Source organism: Myotis daubentonii, chromosome 6 (genome assembly GCF_963259705.1).
Source record: "Myotis daubentonii chromosome 6, mMyoDau2.1, whole genome shotgun sequence".
Lineage (NCBI taxonomy): Eukaryota > Metazoa > Chordata > Mammalia > Chiroptera > Vespertilionidae > Myotis > Myotis daubentonii.
In genome coordinates, this window is record NC_081845.1 from 86042741 (window position 1) to 86067319 (window position 24579).

The window sequence follows — 24579 nt, forward strand, 5'->3', positions numbered from 1 at the left end:
CGATGAACACACTCCATAAATCTGTTGACGGAATGCAGTCACGGAGCTCTCTCCCTTCTCCCAACTCTAGCCTCCACCCTCCCCACCTCACCCAGCCCTGCATGTGTCACACACTTCTCACTGCACAGGCCTCCTCCTCAGAGTGCAGCGCAGGACTCAAGGCCTGGCTCAGGCAATGCCTGCCGAACGGCTGATCAAAGCCGGCCTCCCCACCTGCCGCATGCTACACAGCACCTGCAGCGCCTGTTAAACTCTCCACCTGGGACCACCCCCACAGAGTCTGGGTCAGGAGATCTGGGATGGGCTCCCAGATTCTGCATTTTTATTTTTTTTTTGATGTGTTTTATTGATTTGAGAGAGAAAGGGAGAGGGAGACAGACAGAAACATCTATCGTCTGCCTCCTTCATGCCCCCTACTACGGATCAAGCTGGCCACCTGGGCATGTGCCCTGATGGGAAATCAAACCAGCAACCTTTTGGTGCATGGGACCTGCTCAATCAACTGAGCCACACCAGCCAGGGCTGCATTTCTTTAAGTGCCCCAGCCCTAACTGGTCTGGCTCAGTGGACAGAGCATCGGCCTGCGGACTGAAGGGTCCTGGGTTCAGTTCTGATCAAGAGAACATGCCTGGGTTGCGGGCTCAATCTCCCGCAGGGAGCGTGCAGGAGGCAGCCTATCAATGATTCTCTCTCATCATGGATGTTTCTATCTCTCTCCCCTTCTCCCTTCCTCTCTGAAATCAATAAAAATGTTTTTTAAAAAAAGTGCCCCCAAAGAAAAATATGACCCACAGACCCAGACTGGAGAAAGGCCAGCTGCAGCTGCTCGCATGTGTCTGCACGCCGCTGGGAGTGTCCTGAGCGCCCTCTGTGCTGCATGCGTTACCTGTGTGCGGCGGCTTCCCCCTGAACCAGGTACTTGAGCACAGGACAGCAGGACTCTGAAGTTTCAGTATTTTAACTGGATTAGTGTTGTGACAACTTCAAATTAACAAAGTACTTTCCATATTCAAAATCTTTTTGAATTTTTGAAATTTACTCTCTTAAAACGATGTAGAGATAAGTGGAAGCAGCAGGTTGCAAACTTGTGTGTATGTGTATGTACATAAGAGTTTGTCTTGTGTATCCTTTTATACTATCACAAAGGTTTGGGACAGGCATGATATAAAGGAAAAAGTAGACAAATAAATCTCTATGCCTGTAGCAAAGGCATCTCTCGGTCTTTTTCATATGCACTTGCAGCCTGTTCAGTGTAAGAGTTAACGCTATTCCCTACTCTTATTTTGTAAGCAGTACATTCATTGTAGGAATCTGGAAAGTATAACAACAAATAAAATAATTGTCACATAGGTTTGTTCACCATCACCTTTCCAAAAAGGAAATTATTTTTCAATCTACTTCATTCATCTTTCCGACCATCTTGTAGGGCAGGTGAGTTATGAGCCCATTTTATGGATTAGGAGGCTGAGACCTGGCAAGGTGGGTGACTCGCTACTACTGGTTACTCCGTGCACCAGGGACAGAATGGGACCTGGGTCTCTAGGACTCCATTCCATTGCTCTTTCCTCTGGAGCCAGGGGACCACTTTTCTGTGAGGAGGTTGGGGTGACAGCCCAACCTCCGTTCCTGGCTCCAACATCACCTCCCAGCAGCTGAGTGATTTCCAAGCCTGCAGGGCCCAGAGCTGAGAGGGCCTTGGGTGAGCACCAACAAAGCTATCCATCACACCCAGAGCCCAAGAGCCCCTTGGCCCTGGGCCCTCCACCTCCCGTCCGCCTTCAAGGCACGGGTGCTCACTGGCCACGGTGATGTTGACATCCTGTCGCCGCTGACCAGCCAGGTTGGCTGCGTGGCAGGTGTAGACACCGGCATCACTCTCGGCGATACTGGCGAACACCAGCTCGCGGCCCTTCTGGTAGACTCTGCCGTGCGTGGGCAGCCGGACTCCTACGTGCTCCCACCACATGATGGGCTCCGGCAGACCTTGGGGGGGCAGGCAGGCCACACGCTCCTCGCTGCCAGCTGTGAACACCCGGGGTTCAAATGGAGGCATGTCTTCAATTTCTGCAGGGATGTGCACGGGAGGGAAACAGCCCTGTTACAGTGGGTCTTAGGGTACCTGGTGTTCTCCCACCGCACACTTTGGCCCTTTCCCGCACAAACTCTCCCTATAATAATCTTCAGCATGCTCGTCCTCCCTCTGTCCTCCGAGCTGTTCTCTGAATGGAAACGGGAACCTAAATCTCTACATGCCAACCATTTTGAAGGCAGCCCCCACCTCGGCACCCCAGACCAAGACCCACCTGCCAGGTGAAGTGTGGCCTCCAGGACGACGGGAGGGCCCCTCTGGCCCTGGCCTATGCAGCGGTACACCCCGGCATTGCGCGGCCGGACCTGGGTCAGCAGCAGGGACCCGTTGGCAAACACGGTGGCTCTGCGGAGGTGGGGGGGGCTGCGGGGGGAGAGAGTGCTGACTGGAGAAGTGGCCCACAGGCCGCCTTCTAGAGGGTAAGGTGACGGCTGGAGATGTAGGAAGGTAGCCAGGAACAGGGCAGAGAAGGAAGCCAACACATCATGTGAGTGAGTGTGTGTGTGTGTGTGTGTGTGTGTGTGTGTACACGTGCATGTGTGCACCCATGCATGTACATGTGCAGGCGTGTGCTCCAGCTACAGGAGACTTGGCTTTCGGAGTGGCAATGCGAGCAGCAGTGTTTACGTGAGAGCGAGCAATGGCAGCGTGCAACTGTGGGGACAGAGGGGCCGCCTTGCTGCGGGGTCAAGATAAGCTGCCAGTCAGGCCCCCAGTCCAGCAGCAGAAGTCCCACGGCCACACCAGATGAACTGATGATGCGCTCACGGCTGAAGCCAGGTGGTATCCAAGTCCCTAGCCTAGGGAGCCACACCCTAAGAACCACGGCCACACCTGGCACCACAAAGGTGCTTTCTGTTTTCACAGGGCTTGGGTGAGGACACAAGTCCCTATAAAACACCTTCTAGAAGTGTTTGCTTCCTCCAAAACACATGCATGTGTGTGCCTGTGTGTCCTGTAGGTATGTGAGTGTGTAAAGGTGCCTTTGCCATCCTATCCAGACTGTGATCACCCAGATCCTGTGTCCCTCCATCCCTGGGTCTCCACCTCTGATGGCAGAAGACCCACACGGGTCGAAGCAGAGCCACTGCTAGCTCAGCTCATACACTGCCCTTGTGGGAACTAGAGAAAGATGCTCATCCCCGAGACTTCCCTTTGTTGGACTCATTTAGTGACTACAAGACACTGTACTGCCACCTGCCGGAATTCTGGAGTAACACATGTACTGAAGCATGACGTCTGCGATACGATCCGCATCCCCTTTTAGAGAATGCCCTGCGCAGTACGCAACCTGCACCACCGTTCCGGAAGGTCCCTTACCGGCTGCGGTTAGTGATGGGAGTGTCATCCTCAAAGACCCACTGCAGGCTCGGGGGTGGCTCGGCTGAGAACTGACAGTGGAACATTGCCTCCTCGTTCCTCGCCACCACCACGTCCTGGGGCGCGAGCACCACCCTGGCAAAGCTCTCATCTTGGGGGGAGAGGCACAGGCAGCACATGAACAGGCAGTTGAGTCGGCCCCTCCCATCCCGACCCTCCACCTTCTCCATCCCCAGCCCTGGCTCACCAGCAATGCTCAAGGTAAAGTTCTGGCTGCTGCAGGTCTGGCCAAAGGCATTGTGGGCACAGCAGGAGTAGACGCCACTGTGCTCAGGGCTGGCCGGCCGGAGGCTCAGGTTCCGCTCCTTGCTGCTGACCGTGTGGTTGCTCTGACCCTCGGAGAGGGGGCTCCCATCTCGGAACCACTGGTAGGTGGGCCTGTGGGGCGAGGGGGTCAGCAACAGGGAGGCAGGGGTATTCGGGGACCCAGTGGGTGGGATACAGAATCAGAGGGTCAGTGCGAGACCCCTCAATTTGCAAGGAGGGAAACAGGCCTGGGCACACAGCAATTTAGGGGCAGAATCATGTTGAGATTCCAGATCTCTCAGCTCCCAGCACCCAGGATCGCTCCGCACACAATGTTGCCCTTTGGGTCACCAGGGGCTGGTGTGGAGCAGCGTAGGGGCAGGGGTTGTTCCAGAATGAAGAGAAATGCATCTGAATCGAGTCTGAGATTTGGGGGAACACCCTGGCCTAGAATAACCCTCCCCACCCCCATCCTCAGAGTCGGCTCCTTACCGAGGGTGCCCGTCAATGTGACAACGCAGAGTGACCTGGGTCTGGGGCTGGATCTCAGCTTCCGAGGCCGGGTGCTTCAGGACCACAGGGCCAGTCTCAATCCCTGCGGCAGAGGCCATGGTTGCACGGTGAGGGGCAGAGCAGAGCAAGCGTGGGAGGGCAGAGGGAAGGAGGACAAGCAGAAAACGGTGGACCCCGGAGGCTTTGAGCCAAAAGACAGTGCCGGGAAGCCCTGTGACGCTGAGGCTGGGGCTGCAGACGGGCCACCGGAGACCAGCGCCTGCTAGTCCCTGGCAGGTCAAGCCTGACACTTGGCCACTCTGCCTCACTGCTCTTGCCATTTGCAAAAGCGTCCACCAGATCAATGGTCCAAGACTCCGGGGCGTGGGGGTGGGGGGTGGGGGGCTTGGAAAAATTAGAGTTTTGATCTTCTCTGATCCATGGAGCAGAAAGAGCTGACCGCTGTCATCGGCCTGCCCTATTCAGCTGGAAATGGGAGAAGCTGAAGGCAAGGAGGGTCCTGCAGGGCTCAGGAGTTGAGGGCCTGGCGGGGGGGCGGGCACAGCCCGGCTCTCACATTTGATGTTGAAGGAGGCGTTGGCACTGCGGGCCTCCTCTCCGGTGGCCTTGTCCCGAGCCACGCACTGGAAGGCTCCCGAGTCCTGCAGCCGGTCCACGGCCGCGAAGCTCAGGCTGCTGCCCTGGGCGAAACGCCGCTCGGTGTCCTGGACAGGGGCCCCGTCCAGCAGCCAGTACACGTGCACCGAGCCTGAGGCCTCGACCTCACAGCGGAGCAGCGCCCGGCGCCCCTGCAGGGCATCCTGGGAGGTCGGCTCCTTAATGAAGACGATGGCTGCCTGGGCGCCTGCAGAGGGGGACAAGGGACAGGCAGGGTCAAGAGGAGCTGCAGCCACTGTCCTCACACAGGTCACCCCTCGCCCCTTATGCACAGGAGGGAAAGGGGGCTGTGCACACAGGCGGCGTCCAGCGTCCAATGGGTGCAGGTGGGAAGGCTCCTGAGACCACAATTCCCAAGTGTCCAATGAGGAGCTTTTAAACTGTGCTGGGTGCTCCACGGGAGGCCAGTCTGAAGGGGGACACAGGGCAATCCCACAGGCCACGGCGAGATTCAGGGCGAGCGGTGTGGGCAGTCAGGGGCTCCAGAGCACAGGAGAGGGAGGAAGCCCAAGGTTGGGGTGGGGACGCTGATGGCCACCAGAGGAAGGGGCCCCGGACCTGTGGGACCAGATCACAGGAGGTCTCGATGCTGGGCTGGGAAACAGGGGACATTCACAGGCAACCCTCCTCACTGCCTTCGGCATCCAGGATGCTGAGCACATTTAAATTAAATCATGATCCAAAGAGCATCTTCCAAGGATGACTGGGGGTCCACGGGTCAGGAAGGGAGCTCTGAATCTCACCCACAGGACGCCGCAGCCCAGTGTCCCAGGGGGTTCTCCGGGAGCACCCGCCCCATCACAGGAGAAGCCAATACTCTCTAGAACTCGGGCTATTGCCAAAGACATGCCAGGGCCACCCCCACACTCCCACTCTTCCCCTAAGAACCCACGTGTGACCAAGGCTGGATTTCCCGTGCTAAGCTGAGAGCAGAGCCAAGTGGGTCCAGGCTTTCACTGGAATCCATTCCCCTTCCTGCATGGCTACAGCTCAGTGCCGGCCCTGCCACCAAGGTGAACGACAGCCAGTGAGAACAAAGGGAAGAGTGAGGAGCCTGTGCTAAGCAGCAGATGGGTCTGCGAGGCGGAGGGCAGGGCCAGGCAGGTGGCATGGTTACAGCAGCAGGAATAACACACTGGGCTTTGTTCCTGGCCCACGTGCGCTCCCTGCAGAGGCCCAAAGCTGCTGGGCCGGGAAGACCAGCCGGGGGTGGGTGACAGCAGAGAGGACCGTGCTGCCCCTCCAGGAAGAGGGAGTGGACCACCTGGGGCTGCTACCTGAAGCAGCAGGCTCTGCCTCTGGCCAAGCTGGGCCCCTCAAGGGCCATTAGAACGAAGAGGCTAGTGGGTCCTGCCCATTCCCTCCCGAACAGCTAGAAGCTGATTTCAGACCCCACAGGGCTGGTCCAGATGAGCAGCTGCCCCTGGCGTTGGTCATTCCTTCCCCCAACGTTCTCAGAGGGGCCAGGCCACACAATGCCCGGGGCTGGAAACGGCTCAGAGCACCCCCATGACTTCCCAATGGGATAATGTTGGCTGTCTACATGGGACCATCTCCACCATGCTGGGCTATCACGCCCGCTTTGCAAGTTAACCCATCGGCTCCCTGGGCACTGCTAAGCACCCCCACGCACCCTGACAACCCAATACCCCCCACTCACTTCCAAACACTGCATGGGAGTGTGGCCCTCCCCGTGCTGGGCAACTTGGTACAACCCCTTTGTAGTACAGATGGGTAAACGGAGGTCAAGGGAGATGAAGGCGCTTACCCAAGATCAAACAGGTAATTGTGGCAGAGCCAGGACCAGCACCGGAGCCCCACACTTTGCCCAGCCCCGCCCAGGAACTGAAAACTAACCCTAGAAGTATCTGATCCCACAACAATCCTCTCACTCCCCACGGCCAGGGAGAGGGGTGGACACACCTCTTGCAGACAAATGCCAGGCACACAAAGGCGCTCAGCTGACGACTGGCTGAACTGAGGTGACCTCAAAGGAAGAGATGGCAAGCATGGGGCACCTGAGCCCTCCCTGACCGCCTCTCATGACACAAAGGCCCACTAGGGCCTCTTCGAGCGTGACTCGCCACAATCTTGGGACCACAGACCCCGAACTCCAGGATACTTGTCAAAGGCCAAAGAGAGATGACCTTAAGTGAGCCCCCACTTCCACACTCAGCTACTCCAGACACCGTGGGGAGCCCGGAGTCTCACCACACAGGGGAGCTGAGGAAGGAGCGTTAGTTAAGGTTTGGAATCAGACAGGTGCAGCTCAAAGCCTGACCCTCACACTTTGTGTGTCTTTCCTGGCGCAGAAGTGCCTCGGACAGAGCCAACTTGGTAAGTGGCAGCTGCCGTTATTACTACCGCGATCACCCTTCCTGCCCAAGGTCTTGCATTTTAAGAACATGAGAACGCTCCCCGCCACCCCCCCAAGGCCCAGGACCGCTCCCAGATCCTGGACGGGCCGGAGCGGCCACAGCAGAGAAGCTGGATGGGTGGGATGCAGGGAAAGGGGCCATGGGCTGCAGGAACCACAGACCAGTGGCCACAGAAACCTGAGCTGGGAAAAGAAATGGCCTGACTCAGAGGGGACCCAGCCTGGCCTCCAACATCCCCTCCTGGGGCTGGGGCTGCCCCGTGGCTGTGGTGAGAGATGCTGCATTCCCAGACTGCCACTCAGAGCCCCCTGCGCCCCCTCGATAGGGCCTGGGAAACATCAAAGCCGGCCCTGCGGGGCCCTCTGTCCTGACGTCAGCTCACAGCAGGTCCTGGTTAGCGCTTGGCTGGGGCAGACTTTAGATGTTACAAAAGGCAGGGAGAGCAGCCACCAGGCCCTCTCCAAGCCCCCGGGCCCGCTCTGAGCCCACAGCTGGGCCACGCGGCTCCGCGTGCAGGAGGCTGGCCCAGTGCTGTGGCATCCACATTTGCTGAGAAGGCAGTGTGAGGTGTGCCTGGTCTGGCCACGTACACGGCTTTCGGGAGAGGTCAGCTGTTCTGTCGGGGGAAAGAGGCAGGAGACTTAAGAGGCAGACCAAGGACCCGGGCAGAAACACCAGGCTCCCGAAAAAGCAGGGCTGGGAAGTGAAGACCTCCTCAGAAGCTTCGGCTGAAAGGGAGGACAGCAATGACAGTGGGGGAGGAGGGCTTTGGGGGATGAGGTGGTACCGGCCTTAAGGTGGTACAGCCACCAGCACATTCCTGTCCCGGTACTCCCTCTAGCCTGAGGATGCCCCCGAGCTGTGGTCGAGGGAAGACCTTTGGTGGAACACGGTCATGGGCTTCCCAAAGCCGCCTCCTCCTCCCTGGTCTGGCCACACCATCTACGAATCACGCCTTCTACACACAGGACCTCACAGAACACACAGCGATGGGCTCCCTGAGGCGCCTCGCTCAGGGTAGCAGCTGTGATGCTGCCCAACAGCCCTGCCACCCCCTCACAATGCCAACTTCGCCTGGCTTCTCCCCTTGCATTGAAATGGGGACCCTGGCCCTACCACTCAGACGGTGAGGCTAAGTGGATGCACACAGTCAAAAGCCCATAGCACAGCGCGGAGCACACAGAAGGTAGGGGTGCGAGCAGCCCCCACCCCCCCGCCCCCGCAATGACAGGCAGCAGAGCCAGCTGCCCACACGTGGCGCTGACCCCGAGGCTGGAGCGGCAAATACCCAATAAGGACATTTTCCAAGCCGCTTTCTCGGCTCCCCAACAGCCATCGATATGCAGACACTCACTCTGCCGGAGCCCCCCTGAGAAAGGGCTGTGTGGGCAGCAGCCCAACTCCCGCTCCCGCCCCCAGCACGCATCTGGTCTGGTGCCTGCCCTCGCTGCTGCTCTCTGGGCTCCAGGCCCAGTCCACCCATGTGTGTATATGTGTGCGTGTGCGTGCACACATATGTGTAAACATGATTTTATAGAGAGCAGAGAGCAGCAGGAAGTTTTTCTGCTCTGAAGTAATTTTAGCTTTAGTCCAAGTATCCATCTGGGCCACTCAGCGACCCATGTCTCGGGCTGTCCTCCGAGCCTGAGGGAAACACCCCCCCCAGGACACTGCAGAGGCCCAGGACCTGCCAACTTGACCAGCTGATCTTATCTGCCCTCTCTCTTTCCCTCTTAGGAGAGAAACCCCATGCTTTAAACAGATGCCTGAGCACCAGGCTGAGATACCAAGATGACCCAGGGCATTTGGCAGATTCTGTGTGATCAAGTGAGTGACCGTGACCTCTCCCACGCACGAGGCCAGCCGGCCACAGGTAAGTGGCTGACCCCTCCACACCTCAGACGCATCCTGGCTGCAGGGCCCGGGGCCCCATGAGGTACTTCCTGACGCCTGGCTGCCCCCCGAGAGCCCCGGCCTCAGTGGCTCCTGGTGGGGCATGCAGATCCCTGAGGGAGAGGCTGGCCAACTTCCTGTGCCCTGTCTGGGGCGGAGCATCAGGACACAGGCCAGGAGAGGCTGCCCTCAACCAGAGGCACAAATGTGCCAGTCAGGAGAGGGGCCCCCAGTATCCCCACCCACAGGAGGACAGCCCTCCTCACAAGTCCCCTCCAGCTGGAAACTCTAGGGGCACCTAGTGAGAGCCCCAGGAGTACCCTGCCCACTCGTCCTCCCCGAGGGACCCGTGCACGTGGCACAGACCCGGGGCCTTCAGGGGTCTAACCGGCACACCTTCAGGGGCTCTGGAGCCACTCACAGGTCCGTGGCCCATAGGCATTTGGAAGTTTCTGGAGAAACAAATCACGGCAGGAACAAGTCCCCTGGATGGACAACAGGCCCAGTCATCCCCCACGTTTACCCAGGTCGATAGAAACACAAATGCTGGATGGGATTGGCGGGTTCGGGCACCCGGAACGTCCCCCTCCGTTACCACCAGCACCGATACACTGCCTGTGGCTTAGGCACCTGCAAACACACGGATAAGCCCAGAGCATTAGGTTCAGAGGGTCGCTGAGAATCAACCCCAGCTGGCCCCGGCATCCAGAGTGGAGCACGAGCTCTGTCCCCCTTCTGTCTCCCCAGCGTCTACAAAAGGCCCCAGGCCTGCTGACAGGCACCCCCGCGGCCTCCGCACACTGTACAGCCCTGGCTCTGAGCGACGCAGGAGGGAGCAGAGCCAGGGGCCCAGCTGAGTGTTCCTGTCCTGGGATTTAACTGTAAATATCTGGAGAGGCTCCCACATCCGGATTAGAGGAACAGAACAAAGTCACCAGGGATTAGGGCAGAAACAAGCTAGTGGGCCAGCTCCTCTGCCTTAGATGAAAACCACAGCTCAGGCCTGGCCTGCTCACTCCTGGGAGGCCCTGGAGGCGGAGACCTACCTCTAAGGCAGGGGCGTGACCTTGTGTCCAATGGCACCTGGGCCCAGAGGGACACACACGGCAGCTGGAGATGTGGCTTCAGATGCTCCCCAGCTGGCAACCACACTACCCGACCCCAGCAGAGCCAGCCTGTCTTCTATGGGGCGAGAGGGCCATGCCCGGGACACACCTCTCACCCTCAGGAACCCCGCCATGGCTGCCAGGTCTCCGAGGAAGCAGCAATGAATGAAAAACGCAGCCAGAAAGAAAGAAAGAAATAACACAGCCAGGGTGAGGCTGTGTGATCTTACAGACGGAACACGGGGCTGGGGGACCTGGATTCCAGTTTCAACACAACCACTAACAAATGGAGTGGCCCTGGCATCAGCACCCCTTGCCCCCACCAGCCAGGCAGTTTTCTTATCTGTAAAATCAGAGAAATAAGAGGGTGAGACTGGACAGCCACCAAGACCTAACACTGGTTCACTGCACCGATCCTCGGAGGCAGTTACAGAAACAAAGGGCTTACTCCCCGGAGTCCCCTCCCTGCCCACCCCGTACCCGCCCCCCCGCCCCGTCCCAAGAGCCCAGGCAGCCACCCCCGGAAGGGATTACAGTGATGCTATAAATGGCAGGTGTGCGGGTTGGAGGCAGCGGGGGCTTGCAGACAGGGACCGAGCACAAGCTGCTCCCGTTCCTGTGGCTCCCCAGGAGACCCTGCCTCTTGCTTGGCCACACACTTGCACTGACAGCTCACTGCCTGCGCCACCGAGAATATCCCTACCTGTGCCGTGACTGAGCGCTGTAGCCCCCAAGCTGGACTGTGGGCTTGAGGGAGAGCAGACATTCGTGCCCAGCACGGTACGGCTGTGCTCTTCAGAGTGCCTGGGCCACAGAGCGGGCACCCTGCAAGCCTTCCGGGGGGAATAAAGTCACGATGTGACCTCAATTCACAACAGCTAAGATTCGGAAACAGCCTAAGTGCCCATCGGCAGATGAGTGGGTTAGAAAACTGTGGAACATCTACATAATGGAATACTACGCTGCTGTAAAAAAGAAGGAACTCTTACCATTTGCAACAGCATGGATGGACCTGGAGAGCATGATGCTAAGCAAAATAAGCCAGTCAGAGAAAGATAAATATCACATGATCGCACTCATTTGTGGAATATAATGAACAACATAAAGTGATAAACAAAAATAGAACCAGAGTCATAGATGCATCAAACAGACTGTACAACCTATGAGGGAAGGCGGGGGGGGGGGGGGGGAACAGGCGGAGAGATCAACCAAAGGACTTGTATGCATGCATATGAACATGACCAACAGACACAGACCCGGGGTGTGAGGGCATGTGCTGGGGCGGGGGGGAGGGGGGCAGAGGGGAAGGTGGCCAGGGATAGGTCAATGGGGGAAAAAGGAGACTTATGTAATACTTTAAATAATAAAGAATTTAAATTAAAAAAAAAAAGAGTATGTGACCTGAAATCTTGTTCTACATCCGTTATCCAATCTTAGACACCGTAATTGTCCTCTCTGGGTCTCAGTTTCCACACCTGGAAATGGCAGCCTTGAAACTGATTTTAGTGATTCTTTCTCAGGCCCCTAACCGTGGTCGGCAAACCGCGGCTCGTGAGCCACATGCGGCTCTTTGGCCCCTTGAGTGTGGCTCTTCCACAAAATACCATGTGCGGGCGTGCATGTACAGTGTGATTGAAACTTCCATGCACGGAAGTCGGTATTTTGTGGAAGAGCCGGGGTTGAGGAATGGACCTCAGATGGAAATGTTCTTCGACAGGGTGATCCCCGAGGTGTCCAAAGGCCTGGTGCAGGGGGCTGGGGAGTGGCTCTGGACTAGAACCGCCAGGGAGAACCAGTTCTGGCCACACTCTATGCCTTGGGGTAGATCCATCTTCAGCCCCGAGAAGGAGGGACAGACAGAGAGACAGAGACAGCAGCCAGCTGTCTCCTGAAGACGCCAGCACATCGTAGACAAACCGATGGGGCTGCTGGGCTGCGACTGGGAACTGAGCCAGCAGCTCAACCCCAGGACGACCTCAGGACGCTCAGCGGGAGTGCTCAGGGAGTCCAGAGGGGGCGAGGTGGCGAGGGGTCACCCGGAGAAGGTGGAAGGGGATTCCCTGTGGGCTCCACTGCCTTTCATTATAGGGGTCCAGACGCAGGGCCCAACCAGGCCTGACTCCCAGGTACGGTGGCGACGGCTCTGGGAGACCACAGCGAGAACAGCAGGGCACTCAGGCCCCGCGCAAGCTTCCCACGGTCCTTCCTGTGGAGGCTGAGGGCAAACTAAACGACAGCCTGGGGCCCACTACCTTGGTCCAGTACTGGCTGGGCCAAGTCTTAGTTTATTAATTTTGATGACAAGCTCAGAAAACTCTGTGAGATCCTGTTTTCTGAGCTCCTGTTACCCATCTTTGCATCACCACCTCTCGGAGACTGATAAGACAGTGAGCACAGACCCCAGACCTAACCAGAGTGGTCACAGACGTTCACCCCAAATTCCCTGTGGAAGGGAGAATATGGCTTCCTGCCCTTTAGAGGGAGTGGCCTCACCTACATTTAATGAGGAAAGTCCGCCCCTGGACCCGCTCTGTCCAATATGGTAGCCACTGGCCACGTGGGGCTATTTAAATTCAACAATTAAAATGAAGCAAAACTGCCCTAACCGGTTTGGCTCAGTGGATACAGCTTCGGCCTGCGGACTCAAGGGTCCCATTTCGATTTCGGTCAAGGGCAGGTACCTTGGTTGTGGGCACATCCCCAGTGGGGAGTGTGCAGGAGGCAGCTGATCGATGTTTCTCTCTCATCGATGTTTCTAACTCTCTATCCCTTTCCCTTCCTCTCTGTAAAAAAACCAACAAAATATATTTTAAAAAAATGAAACAAAACTGAAAGTTCATCTCCTCGGTCACACGAGCCACACTTCAAGTGCTCAGGCCCCCGTACTGAGCAGGGCAGACACGGGACACTTTCCACTCTGCAGAGTCCTCCCGGACCGGCTGCCCCAGCTCCTCCGACCACGTGCTGCGGCCCTGTCGCCGGCACCTGACTTCTAATCCAAAGAACCCTCGCCACGGGCCAGCCTCATTCGACAGAGGACACTGGAGTCGAGGCAGGGCCAGTCAACGCAGGGCCAGGAACTGTCGCTGGGTCTGGCCGGCTCCTGCGAATACTGAGGCCACACTGGCTGCTTCTCATCGCTTTCCCTTACTCTCCCCGAACAGGTCTGTCGGGTTTAATGTAAAACCTCCCCTTGCATGTGCTCTGGCGAAGTGTGATTGTTGTTCACCTGCAGGTATCCTGACCTATGTCAATCGTCTTGTATTCTCTCTCCCTCTGCTTCTCACTTTCACCCGTTTGGCACTATCCTTCCCTGTGGCCGTCACCTACATCCCGCTCTCCCCTCGAAAGATGAACACACTGCTGGGCTTGGGAGGGTGGGGAAGGAACAAATGAGTCTTTTACACACAAGGACGTGGCTGAACATAGCTGTCCACAGTCTGAACATCAGTCTTTGTGCCTCCAGCCTCCTCTCTGTGCCCCCAGCACCCTGCCGGGGCCTCCAGAGCCCACCTCGCCCCACAGTCTGTTTCCCCCACGCATCTGGTATCGTCAGAGACTGGTGAGACACACACACACACACACACACACACACACACCCATTCTCCTGTTCTCCTCCCTCCTCCCCACAAGCCCCAAAAAGTCACTGAAGAGGCTGGACCTCAGCTGGTTTCAAAGGGATGAGAGAGAAAAAGCCAGCCTCATACTTTCAAGTTTAGAAGTTGCTGTGCAAACCACTTCCTGAGCAGACAAGAGTGGGGAATGTGAGGAAATCACTCTGCTATGTGTGATGTGGGCAGCACCAGCCACTCCGGGCCTGTGGTAGCCGCACACCCAGTGACACGCGGCGACGCTTAGCACGTGTGCAGGAGACCGACAGTGCCCCCTGGCAGCCGGGGGGAGGCCCCCTCGGACAACACGCTCAACGGCCTGGCTGTCTGTCCCTCCCTTCAGGGCCAGAAATGAGGCAGGGCCCAGGAGTCAGAACTAGACCCCATCTTCAAAGTGCCCAGCCCCCAACCTTCCTTTCTTTCCTTCTCCACCTGTCTCACCAACAGCTGCTTCTGGAAACCAACCCTGCTCTCCAGGGAGGGATCTTAGAAAGGGATGCTCTAGGCTTTAGGGCTCAGCCTGAGACACAAAGATAAGGATCCAGAGACAAGGGTGCTCTCCTGGACGCTAGTCTGCTGGGGCTGGGGGATGAAGGGGGGGATATCTTGTGGTTGACATCCAACTACCGCAGCCATGATCACTGCTCAAATATTACTCAGATGTACTGGAGTCTGGCCCGGTGTCGCGGGGTGAGGGGGCGCCAGTGGAGAGAGGAGGAGGTGGAAGGCAGGCCAGATGCTTACATAGAGTCAAACCATCAGACGCTTCCTAGATCCTTATAAACCTCATTTTATTGCTTAAAATATAAACTTCCTAATAAGGCAAAACTAACTTTATTCTTTTGTTTAATCTTTTAATTGCATTACTAATGATTTGTCCCTTTGTTTTTTTTAAAGAAAATAACCAAAAAAAGAGTCACGTGTTTTTTTAAAAAAAGATCAGCTGTTTAGAAAAAGCACTCTGGATAAAAAGATGCCAAAGTAAGTATTTCAACCTCCAAATCAATAACAAAGATGAAAAAAAACCACACAAATTGATGAATAACAGGAACGATTTCTTGTAAGTTATTTTTAAAAGCACCAAAAACTTGCAACTCATCACCAGATGCTTAAAGCCTAGGGATACCGGCTCTGGGGGGTTAAATGTTATAAAACATAAAGCACAAATAGCTGCAGGGGAAAAAAGCCCCTCCGAGCGGCTGATGTAATACTGAATGGAATAGCCAAACAGAAAAAAAGACAAAGACCTAAAGTTTATTTCATGCCTATTCCGCGATCTGTAAGTCAGGATCTGGAAGGCAACAAACAAGATCTGACTTCACTTAAGTCTGGAACGGGCTGTCCCTCCAACTCAAGAGGTGCCTCTGACAGACCGTAAAGTCCGGGGTGCAGGGGAGGGACACAGACAAGCAGACTACGCGATAGAAAGGGACACACAGACTGAGTGACTGACTGCATGGCCAACAGAGAGACAGAGAGATTTACGGAGAGACGGCCACAACAGACAGAGGAAGACCACCAACTGAGAGAGACAGAGGGAGACCAACAGACTAAGAAAGAAAGAGATACCAGCAGAGAAAGATCCATATCTGACAGAGGGAGAATGTGAGAGATCAACAGGCAGAGACACAGAGATAAACTGAGAGATAGAGATACAGCAACATAGAGTCATAGAGATCCAGAGAAAGGGTTAAGAAAGATAATGAGAACCCTAGCCTGTTTGGCTCAGTGGATAGAGCGCCAGCCTATGGACCTAACGGTCCTGGGTTCAATCCCGGTCAAGGGTCAAGGGCACGTATCTAGGTTGCAGGCTCCTCCCCGCCCAGGCCTTGGGCAGGGTGCGTGCAGGAGGCAACCAATCGATGTGTTTCTCTCACATCGATATTTCTCTCTGCCTTTCCCTCTCTCTGAAAACCAATGGAAAAATATCCTCGGGTGAGGATTTAAAAAAGAAACAGAAAAAGACAATGACATAGAGGACAAATGACTTATGTGCACATACGGCTCCCAAGCCTGCAGAGCAGGCACCAGCCCACACTGTCCCAGCTTCCCAGCAGATCTGTCCCCGTGTCTTCAGTAAGGAGTCCTCCCTCCCTCCCCTCCCACCACCCTCTCCTCTCCAGCAGCTGCAGGGGCTCAAAATTCAGACAGGCCCTGGCCACAGGCAACAAGGCTGCCAGTGTAACACCAGGAACAAAAGGTTAGAGCTAGCCTGCAGGTGGGAGACCTGGGGGAGCAAGAAAAGAGGGGAGGGGGCTCTACAGATACCAAATTCAGACCATCAGTAATGGAGAGCCCTCAAATTAGAGGCTCCTGGTAAATAATTCACCAGGAAAAGTACAGTACCTTCCCCAGGCTCATCCATTATTCACCAAGATAAATGTACCATATTGTTATACTTCCTGACATCTAAAAATGGTCTGAGCCATTAGGCCAGGAGCAAGAAGACGGCGGGGCAATTTCAACCCAACTTTTCCAGAACCCCTGACCCAGCAGTCCTGCGACTTTTGGAACTCAGTCTTGCTCCTCACACAAGGGCAAAGCATTCACCTTCCAGCAAGGGCCAGGCCTGGGCTTGGACCGTAAGGACCTCGAGCAGGACCCCACACGGCCCTCAAGAGCCCAGCGCCAGGTCAGAGCCATGTCCAGAAAAATCCTGAACAAAACCCCTATGGGCACCAAACCCCAGAGGTTCTGGTCCTCTCAGTGAGAAGAGAAACACATACACTTTGCACCTGTCTAGGGCAGGGGTGGGCAAACTTTTTGACTCGAGGGCCACAATGGGTTCTTAAACTGGACCGGAGGGCCGGGCAATTCTGTTCCTAGAAGGTTCAAAGAGTTTGACTTTGATGCCACAAGTGACAGCTACCAAAGCCAGGAAGAACGGCATCCTCGACCAGGCTCTGTACAAGTCACTCTGTCCTTCAGGACTTCCTTTCCCGCAGGTAATACCAGCTCGCTGCTCTTCATCCTGCGGGGCTTTGACAAGGAGGAGGTGCCCTCTGGGGAGCTGGAAGAGCTACACATGGTGAAGGCCCTGGCCCACATCATTCAGGCAGGATGGAGATGGGACCAGAGCTCAGGGCCCAGTCTGACCACCTGCACGCACAGCCTACCCTCCCACTTACCAACTTGGGCAAGCTGTTTATTATCCCTTCGGTGCTTCCATTCCTGCACCTATTCAATAGTGCCAATAGCAGCATCTACCAAGTAGGCTTGTGGAAAGCAAATACACAAGTTGACAAATGTAGCATGCTTGGAACAGGGCCTGGCACGTATTCAGGACTACGTGAGTGGACTCTTAGCCATTATTTATTGTCACTGCTCCATTGGAGCTGCCTTTTTTTTTTTTTTTAATCTTTTATGAACTACATCTCATCACAGCCACCTGTTACCCAATAAAGGACTTTGCTGGCATTCCTCTCATGCAGGCCATTCAGAGCTGCAAAGAGGCCTGTTTGATTTGCCACTCACCTAATCTTTCCCGTCTTGGTGGAGTGGTTCTCTCGGAATAGACCCTCAGGTCTAAACTTCGTCCCACTGCTGCCCGACAGAGCCTCAGAGCCACCGGTCACTGGATGTACCTAACAGGGGGCTCCACAGCTCCAGGGTTGCTACCCCGTGTTGGTGAAGCTCTGCAGCGTGGCTGCTGATGGCTGGGAGCTTTGCATGCTGCTGCCCACTGCCCTAAGGGTCCCCAGCAGCGCCCAGATTAGCAGTTGCTCATACTTCCATTCACTCCCCTCCAAAAGCTTCTCCAATCACCTTCAATATGAACAAGAGTCAAAGCGAGTGTCTGGTGACAATGATCCAGACCATCCTGGTATGAGGCAGGCCTCTCTCTGGCCTCACGGAACACAACTGTAGGGGGAGGGGAGGGGAGTCCAGTGGATGTTCACGTACCAACTCACATCTGGAGATAACCATTAGGCTTCAGCTTTCTGACCCTGTAAGACCCCCAACAAGAGACAACTGGAAAATTCTACGCTTTGTAAAGGAAAATTCCTGACTACATACAATAGAAGTTGTAAGCAATTCTCAGCGGTAAACGACAAATTAGGAAAATTATTTCCAGCAATTGACAGAAGTGGGGTTGCTGGCCTTCCTATCTAGTTACAAATCCATCATAATAACTACTAAATTCTAGCAGTAACATGATCTAAACAACATGACGAGTCCTCAAAACAAATGTAAATGATTAATAAATATAAGAAAATGTTCTGATGCATTAGTAACACAAGCAATGCAAATTAGAACAAGCTATTCTGCCTGTCCGATGAACGCCAAGAATTTAAAAATAACTCAACACTGGCAAGTCTATGGAGAAAATGGTCCTCAAGCTCTGCTGATGGGGGTGTAAATTCTAATAGTTCCCTTCTGGAGAGTGGTTTAGTAAAATTGTACCAATATCTTAAAAATTCATGCCCTTCCTCCCTGGAGAAGTGCCTGATTCCAGGTCTGCGGCAGGAAATGAGATGAGCCTGGGACATCGTATCCTACAAGGAAATGAGCAAAGACTAGCAGGGTCACGTCAAAGGGTCAGGGCCAGCGTGAAGAGGCTCCCATGGGCCCAAGGCAGGGACACTTAAGCATCCACAAGGATAATAACCACACCAACTTAAACACATCAAGGAAGTTTAAAGTCCATGGCATTCACAATGATGATGTGTTTTGTTTTTTTCAATCCTCACCCCAGGATATGTTTATTGGTGTTAAGAGAGAGGAAAGGAGAGGGAGAGAGAAACAGAGAGACGGAGAGAGAAACATCGACATGAGAAAGAAACGCGGATTGGTTGCCTCCCGTACGCGCTCTGACTGTGGATCAAGCCTGTAACCTTTTGGTGTAAGGGATGACACTCCAACCAACTGAACTACGCGGCCAGGGCAATGGTATTAGTTTTCTTTAAATATGTGTGTGTGTGTTTTATTGATTTTAGAGGGAGGAGGGAGAAGGAGAGAGAAGCACTGATGAGAGACAACCATCAATCGGCTGCCCTCTGTATGCCCACTCCTGGGGGCCGAGCCCGAAATCTGCAGACCCTGACCAGGAATCGAACTGGTCACCTCTCGGTGCATCGGACGACACTCAACCAACTGAGAGCCACACCAGCCAGGGCAATAATGTTTTTCTAAATTAAAAAAAAAAAATGCCGAAAGTCTTCCATTGGTCACCAATGAAGGAGGCTAGAAAACCACATCATTATTTTAAAACCTGGTAAAGAATCAGGCACTTGTTTTCTTTTTCATGAGCAGCTATACCTCATGGTAACCAAACAGTGCGTGAGGGGAGGCTTGTCTTTATAGAAGTCTCCTCGCTGATAAACAGGAACATCACCATTTTACAACCCCTAATGAAACAGTGCATCTAGCAATGGCTGTTTATGGCTGCTAATTCCAGAGAGAACCAGATGCCTGTCTACTGAGGGATGCACACATGGGGGAAAAAATCAACTCTGAACCTCATGAAGTCTCTACATCTAAGTCTCATTATTAAAAAGTTTAAGAAGCTTTCCAGAACAAACTTGGAAAACAAGGAAGACGCTAGATAACAACATGCCACCAACTAAAACAAGTGTGAATACAGATTCTGTGTCTTCTATTGCTCCCACAGTTACTAAAACCGAGTGTTTATCATTTCATGTACTTACAACCTGCCTTCCTGACTAGATTCTAAGCTCCCTGAGGACAGGGCTGGTCTCACACTCATCCCCCCACTGCAGGTGCTCGGGAAACACCAGCAGGTCTGCAGAGGTTTTACTGAGCCAGATACACGGCCCCATTACCCCTGCAAGATGTGGAATGAGCCCTAGCCGGATAGAGCGTCACCTGCGGACTGAAGGGGGACTGAAGGGTCGTGGGTTCGATTCTGATCAAGGGCAAATGCCTGGGTTGTGGGCTCGATCCCCAGTAGGGGGCGTGCAGGAGGCAGCTGATCAATGATTCTCTCTCATCATTGGTGTTTCTCTCTCTCTCTCCCCCTCTCGCTTACTCTCTGAAATCAATAAAAATATATTAAAAAAAAAAAAAGATGTGGAATGAGCAGAGGGTCACAAAGCCCAATATGGGATCCCGGTAGGCACTTACGTTAATTATCATTATTAATTCAACAAACATTTATTTAGCGCCTACTACTGCCAAGTACTCTGCAAGACACTGGAGATGGAGAGAGAAAAACACACAAGTACTATCTTTAAGCACCTCAGTTTAGTGGGGGAGTTAGATATATAAACATGTACAGGATTATAATAATAGTTAACACTTACTGACCACTTAACTAGTCACCAGGCACTATTCAAAGAGACTTAACCATATTAGCTTGTTAATGCGTCTAAACACCCAGCTAAGTAGGTACCATGATCCCCAGTATGCAGATGAGGAAACTGAGGCACAGAGAGAGAGGTGAAGCTACCTGCTCACACAGCTGGTAAGCGACAAATGCAGGATTCAACCCTCTTGGCTCCAGAGGAAAGCTATGGCAATCATCAGGCTTTACCACTTTATCACTCAGTGTGGTGGTGGGTGCACAAGACAAAATCGGGGGCAGGGGCAAGAAAGCATCCTGGGAGAAGGCCCTTCAAAACAAGGGTTTAAGAAGGAATGGGGCTTGCCGGGCGAAGTTGAACAGTGTCCTGTGCTCCGAAAGGTTGTGGGTTCAATTTCCGGTCAGGGCACATGCCTGGGTTGCGGATTTGATTCCCAGTCAGGGCAAGTACGGTGGGGAGACAGCGGATCAATGTTTCTCTCTCTCCATCAACCTCTCCCCCACTCCCCCCGCCCCTTAAGTGTATCCTCAGGTGAGGATTTAAAAACAAAAAATAGAAGAAGGAATGGGGCTTCCGAGTAGAACAAGACAGACGCACCAAGATAAAGCATGGTCAGAGAACGCCAGGTATTCAGGATGCTCAGAGTTTCAGGGGTGATGAGGGGAAACACAGCAAAAGGCAAAGGAGGGGGAGACAAAGGAGGTGAGATACAAACTTAATCTGACAAGCTGTCCCCTGACAAAAAAAGAAAATTCCCCCGGAGGTGGCTGTTAGGGTAGAAAATGGACTAAAGAAGCTTTGCCACGCAGAGAACAGCGGCCAATCACAGATGCATTATTATGGGAAACTGACATACCTGTTCTATTCGTTTCCTAGAGCTGCTCCAACAAACTACCATAACTGGGTGGGATTAAAACAGAAGTGTATCCTCTCATGGTTCTGGAGGCCGGAAGCTGGAAATCAAGGCATCGGCAGGCTTCGTTCCTACAGAGGCTCCAAGGGACAGTCTGTTTCATGCCTCTCCTCCCTGATCCTGGCGGTTGCCGGCAATCCTTGGGATTCATGGCTTGTAGAGACATCACAGCAATCTCTGCTTCCACCCTCACAAGGTCACCTTCCCTGTGTGTGTCTGTGTCTCTTCTTGTAATGACACCCCCCCATCGATGACATGCTTGGAGCCACCTTCATAACCTAAGGATTACATCTGCAAAGCCCCTATTTCCAAAAAGGTCAAATAGACTGGCAACAGGACTTAGGGCTGCAACATAACCTTTTGGGGGACACCATTCAACCCATTCTTTTTTTTTTTAAATATATTTAATTGATTTTTTACAGAGAGGAAGGGAGAGAGATAGAGAGAAAGATCGACGAGAGAGAAACATCGATCAGCTGCCTCCTGCACACCTCCCACTGGGGATGTGCCCGCAACCCAGGTACATGCCCTTGACCGGAACCGAACCCGGGACCCCTTAGTCCGCAGGCCGATGCTCTATCCACTGAGCCAAACTGGTTTCGGCACCATTCAACCCATTACACCTGCTATTCTGCAGCTTGCATTTTTCACAGCACAGTTAACCACAGCTATCTTTCCAAGTCTGGCCACGTGGTTCTAGCCTATTCATTTCAACTGCAGTGCATTACTGCACTGTATCAGTGACCCATAACTATTTGTCAAACACCCTAATGGACATTCAGATAGTTTTAAATATTCTGCCATTACAACAATGCTCCAACGGAACCTCTCTGTACAGGAACTTATGCACATGGGTAATGAAAGTGTTTCTGTAGGATGACTTCCTAGAAACAGAATTCCCCCTGGACCAAATACAATTTCAAGTTTTTGGTAAGTGATAAATTGCTCTTTATAAAGGTTGCGCCAATTTATGCTTCCTTACCAACACTGGTATTTATTAACCTTTGTCAATCTGAAAGACATAAAATAATACTTTGTTTTAATGTGGTTTGAGACATTTAGTTTGCCCTTTAACAAGATAAAGCAATCTTTCATATTTTTTTACTGGTTAGCTGAATTCCTTATCGTCCGTTTTCTGTTCAACTTCCTTGCCTATCATTTCCTTGTTTATTTTTATTGTTTATTAGTTTGTAATCAACAAGATCCGGAATATAAAGCCTTTTCTGCATTACATGTTGCAATTTCCTCCGAGAATGATCGTTAATTACTGAATGCAGCCTACTATGTGCCAGGCGCAGTTCTAAGTGCTGGGACAAAGCAGTGACCGGCCCTGAAGGCTCCTGTTCTCAACTGTCATTTAACCTCTCACAAGAAAATGGAACTGCACATGATTGGGGCAACAGATAGGAAGCAAATTTGCCCCTTGGGTGCAGAACTGCCTTAAAATTAATTTAAATACAGTCCCGTTTGGATCCATTTGAGAGTCTTCTGGGGGAAATCTACTCTATGTTCCAGCTGTCCTGGAAGCATCTACAAAGGAACAGTGTGGTTCCGGAAGGTGGGACTAGGAATAGCTGCCAGGCAGCTGCTCCTTTCCCTGCAGCCACACCCCCAAAAACCACACCCCCAGATGTCCAGGGTCTTCAGTGGTTAAGACCCTGGAGTTCAGAGAGCAAAGGAAGTTTTAAGAAGCAGTAAGTCTTCCCCATTCCAGTAGAGGGGGTACCACTGGAGCCTCACACCATCTCTTCCACAAGCCCCTGAGAGGGGTGATGTCTGATTGGGCATGTTTGGCTCTGACCCTCCCCGCCCCCCCCTCCCCCACTACTTAGGGTACAGATAGAACACATTTTATACAGGTAGCCTACACACACACACACACACACACACACACACACACACACAGGGATGATCAGACCAATTTATCCTCTTCAGATTAAAACTTTGTTCCTCGCCCTAGTCAGTTTGGCTCAGTGGACAGAGCATCAGCCTGTGGACTGAAGGGTCCCGGGTTTGTACCCCAGTCAAGGGTACATGCTCGGGTGGCAGGCTTGATCCCCAATGGGGGGGTGCAGGAGGCAGTTGATCAATGATTCTCTCTCATCATTGATGTTTCTATATCTCTCTCTCCCTTCCTCTCTGAAATCAATAAAAATATATATTTAAAAAATAAAATAAATTTTATTCCTCAACCTAGCCTTTATTTTTTTTTAAATATATTGTATTGATTTTTTTACAGAGAGGAAGGGAGAGGAATAGAGAGTTAGAAACATCAATGAGAGAGAAACATTGATCAGCTGCCTCCTGCACACCCCCCACTGGGGATATGCCCACAACCAAGGTGCATGCCCTTGACTGGAATCGAACCTGGTACCTTTCAGTCTGCAGGCCGATGCTCTATCCACTGAGCCAAACCAGTCAGGGCTCAACCTAGCCTTTATTAATAATAAAGGTGACACACTGATCTCCATCTGTCCAATTCCTGTGTCTGTCTGTTTTCTTTCCTCTCTGCCTCCATCAGTTTCAAATTCAGAGTGAAGGGTGATATTGACTGGCTCCCTCAACATAATTTCCATTATATTGCATTATGTCTGAGTATTTTATGGCTTTTTGTTGATTTTGTGAAGGAGATAAATGTTTCCATTGTATTTTCTAAAAGGTTAATTGCTGATAGATATTGATCCTTCTGGGTTTTGTGTAGTTTTTTATTTGGCCAAATGACTCCACTGTCTTATTGATTCTAGTGTTTTTCAGTTGATATTTGGGCTTCATGTGTCAAAAAAATTATACCATCAGCAAAGAACAATAACTTTATTTTGATTTTTGTTTCTTATAGTATTATTTCAGCTACAATTTCCAGAATGTTACATTGTAGTGACTTGATTGTTTTTTAAGGTATGTTTTTATTGATTTTTAGAGAGAGAGGAAAGGTGAGGGAGAGAAACATCAACGTGAGAAAGAAACATTGATCGGTTGCTTCCCGAATGAGTCATGCTGGCCAGCACATGACTTGATTATTTTAATGAGAACAGTACATTTTCATCTTTAAATATAGTATTAGCTGTGGTTTGATATTTTTTTAAATCAAGATGTTGCTGCCTGGTATATATCTATATTATAAAAGGCCAGTGGCCATAACGCCTGAACAACCAAACAACCGGTCACCAGGAGGTGCACTGATGGGTCTCGTAGCGCAGCAGCTCTCGGTCTTGTGGCGTGGCAGGAGGGAGTCTGGGTCCTGCGTGACTTTGCGCACTGAGCCTTCAGTGCAGGGGTCCTCAAACTTTTTAAACAGGGAGCCAGTTCACTGTCCCTCAGACCGTTGGAGGGCCGGACTATAGTTTAAAAAAACACTATGAACAAATTCCTATGCACACTGCACATATCTTATTTTGAAGTAAAAAAACAAAACGGGAACAAATACAATATTTGTATTTGCATGTGGCCCGCGGGCCGTAGTTTGAGGACCCCTGCTTTAGTGTATGTGTGTGTGTGTGTGTGTGTGTGTGTGTGTGTGTGTGTGTGTATAT

The 24579-nt window shown here is 52.7% G+C and overlaps 2 protein-coding genes across 3 annotated transcripts in view; both read right to left on the reverse strand.

Annotated features, from left to right (window-relative positions):
- The window catches only part of PTK7 (protein tyrosine kinase 7 (inactive)), a 59649-nt gene that overhangs the window by 16987 nt on the left and 18083 nt on the right, over nucleotides 1-24579 (reverse strand). For both annotated transcript variants that reach the window (XM_059701623.1, XM_059701624.1), the window contains exons 2-7: nucleotides 4785-5072; nucleotides 4208-4310; nucleotides 3657-3847; nucleotides 3410-3560; nucleotides 2304-2452; nucleotides 1798-2064 (exon numbers count right to left, since the gene is read on the reverse strand). In XM_059701623.1, coding sequence (XP_059557606.1) covers nucleotides 1798-2064; nucleotides 2304-2452; nucleotides 3410-3560; nucleotides 3657-3847; nucleotides 4208-4310; nucleotides 4785-5072 — 1149 coding nt within the window. The remainder of the gene's footprint in view (nucleotides 1-1797; nucleotides 2065-2303; nucleotides 2453-3409; nucleotides 3561-3656; nucleotides 3848-4207; nucleotides 4311-4784; nucleotides 5073-24579) is intronic.
- Nucleotides 1-24579, reverse strand: part of KLC4 (kinesin light chain 4) — a 71411-nt gene that overhangs the window by 13629 nt on the left and 33203 nt on the right. The gene's annotated exons all lie outside the window — the stretch shown is intronic.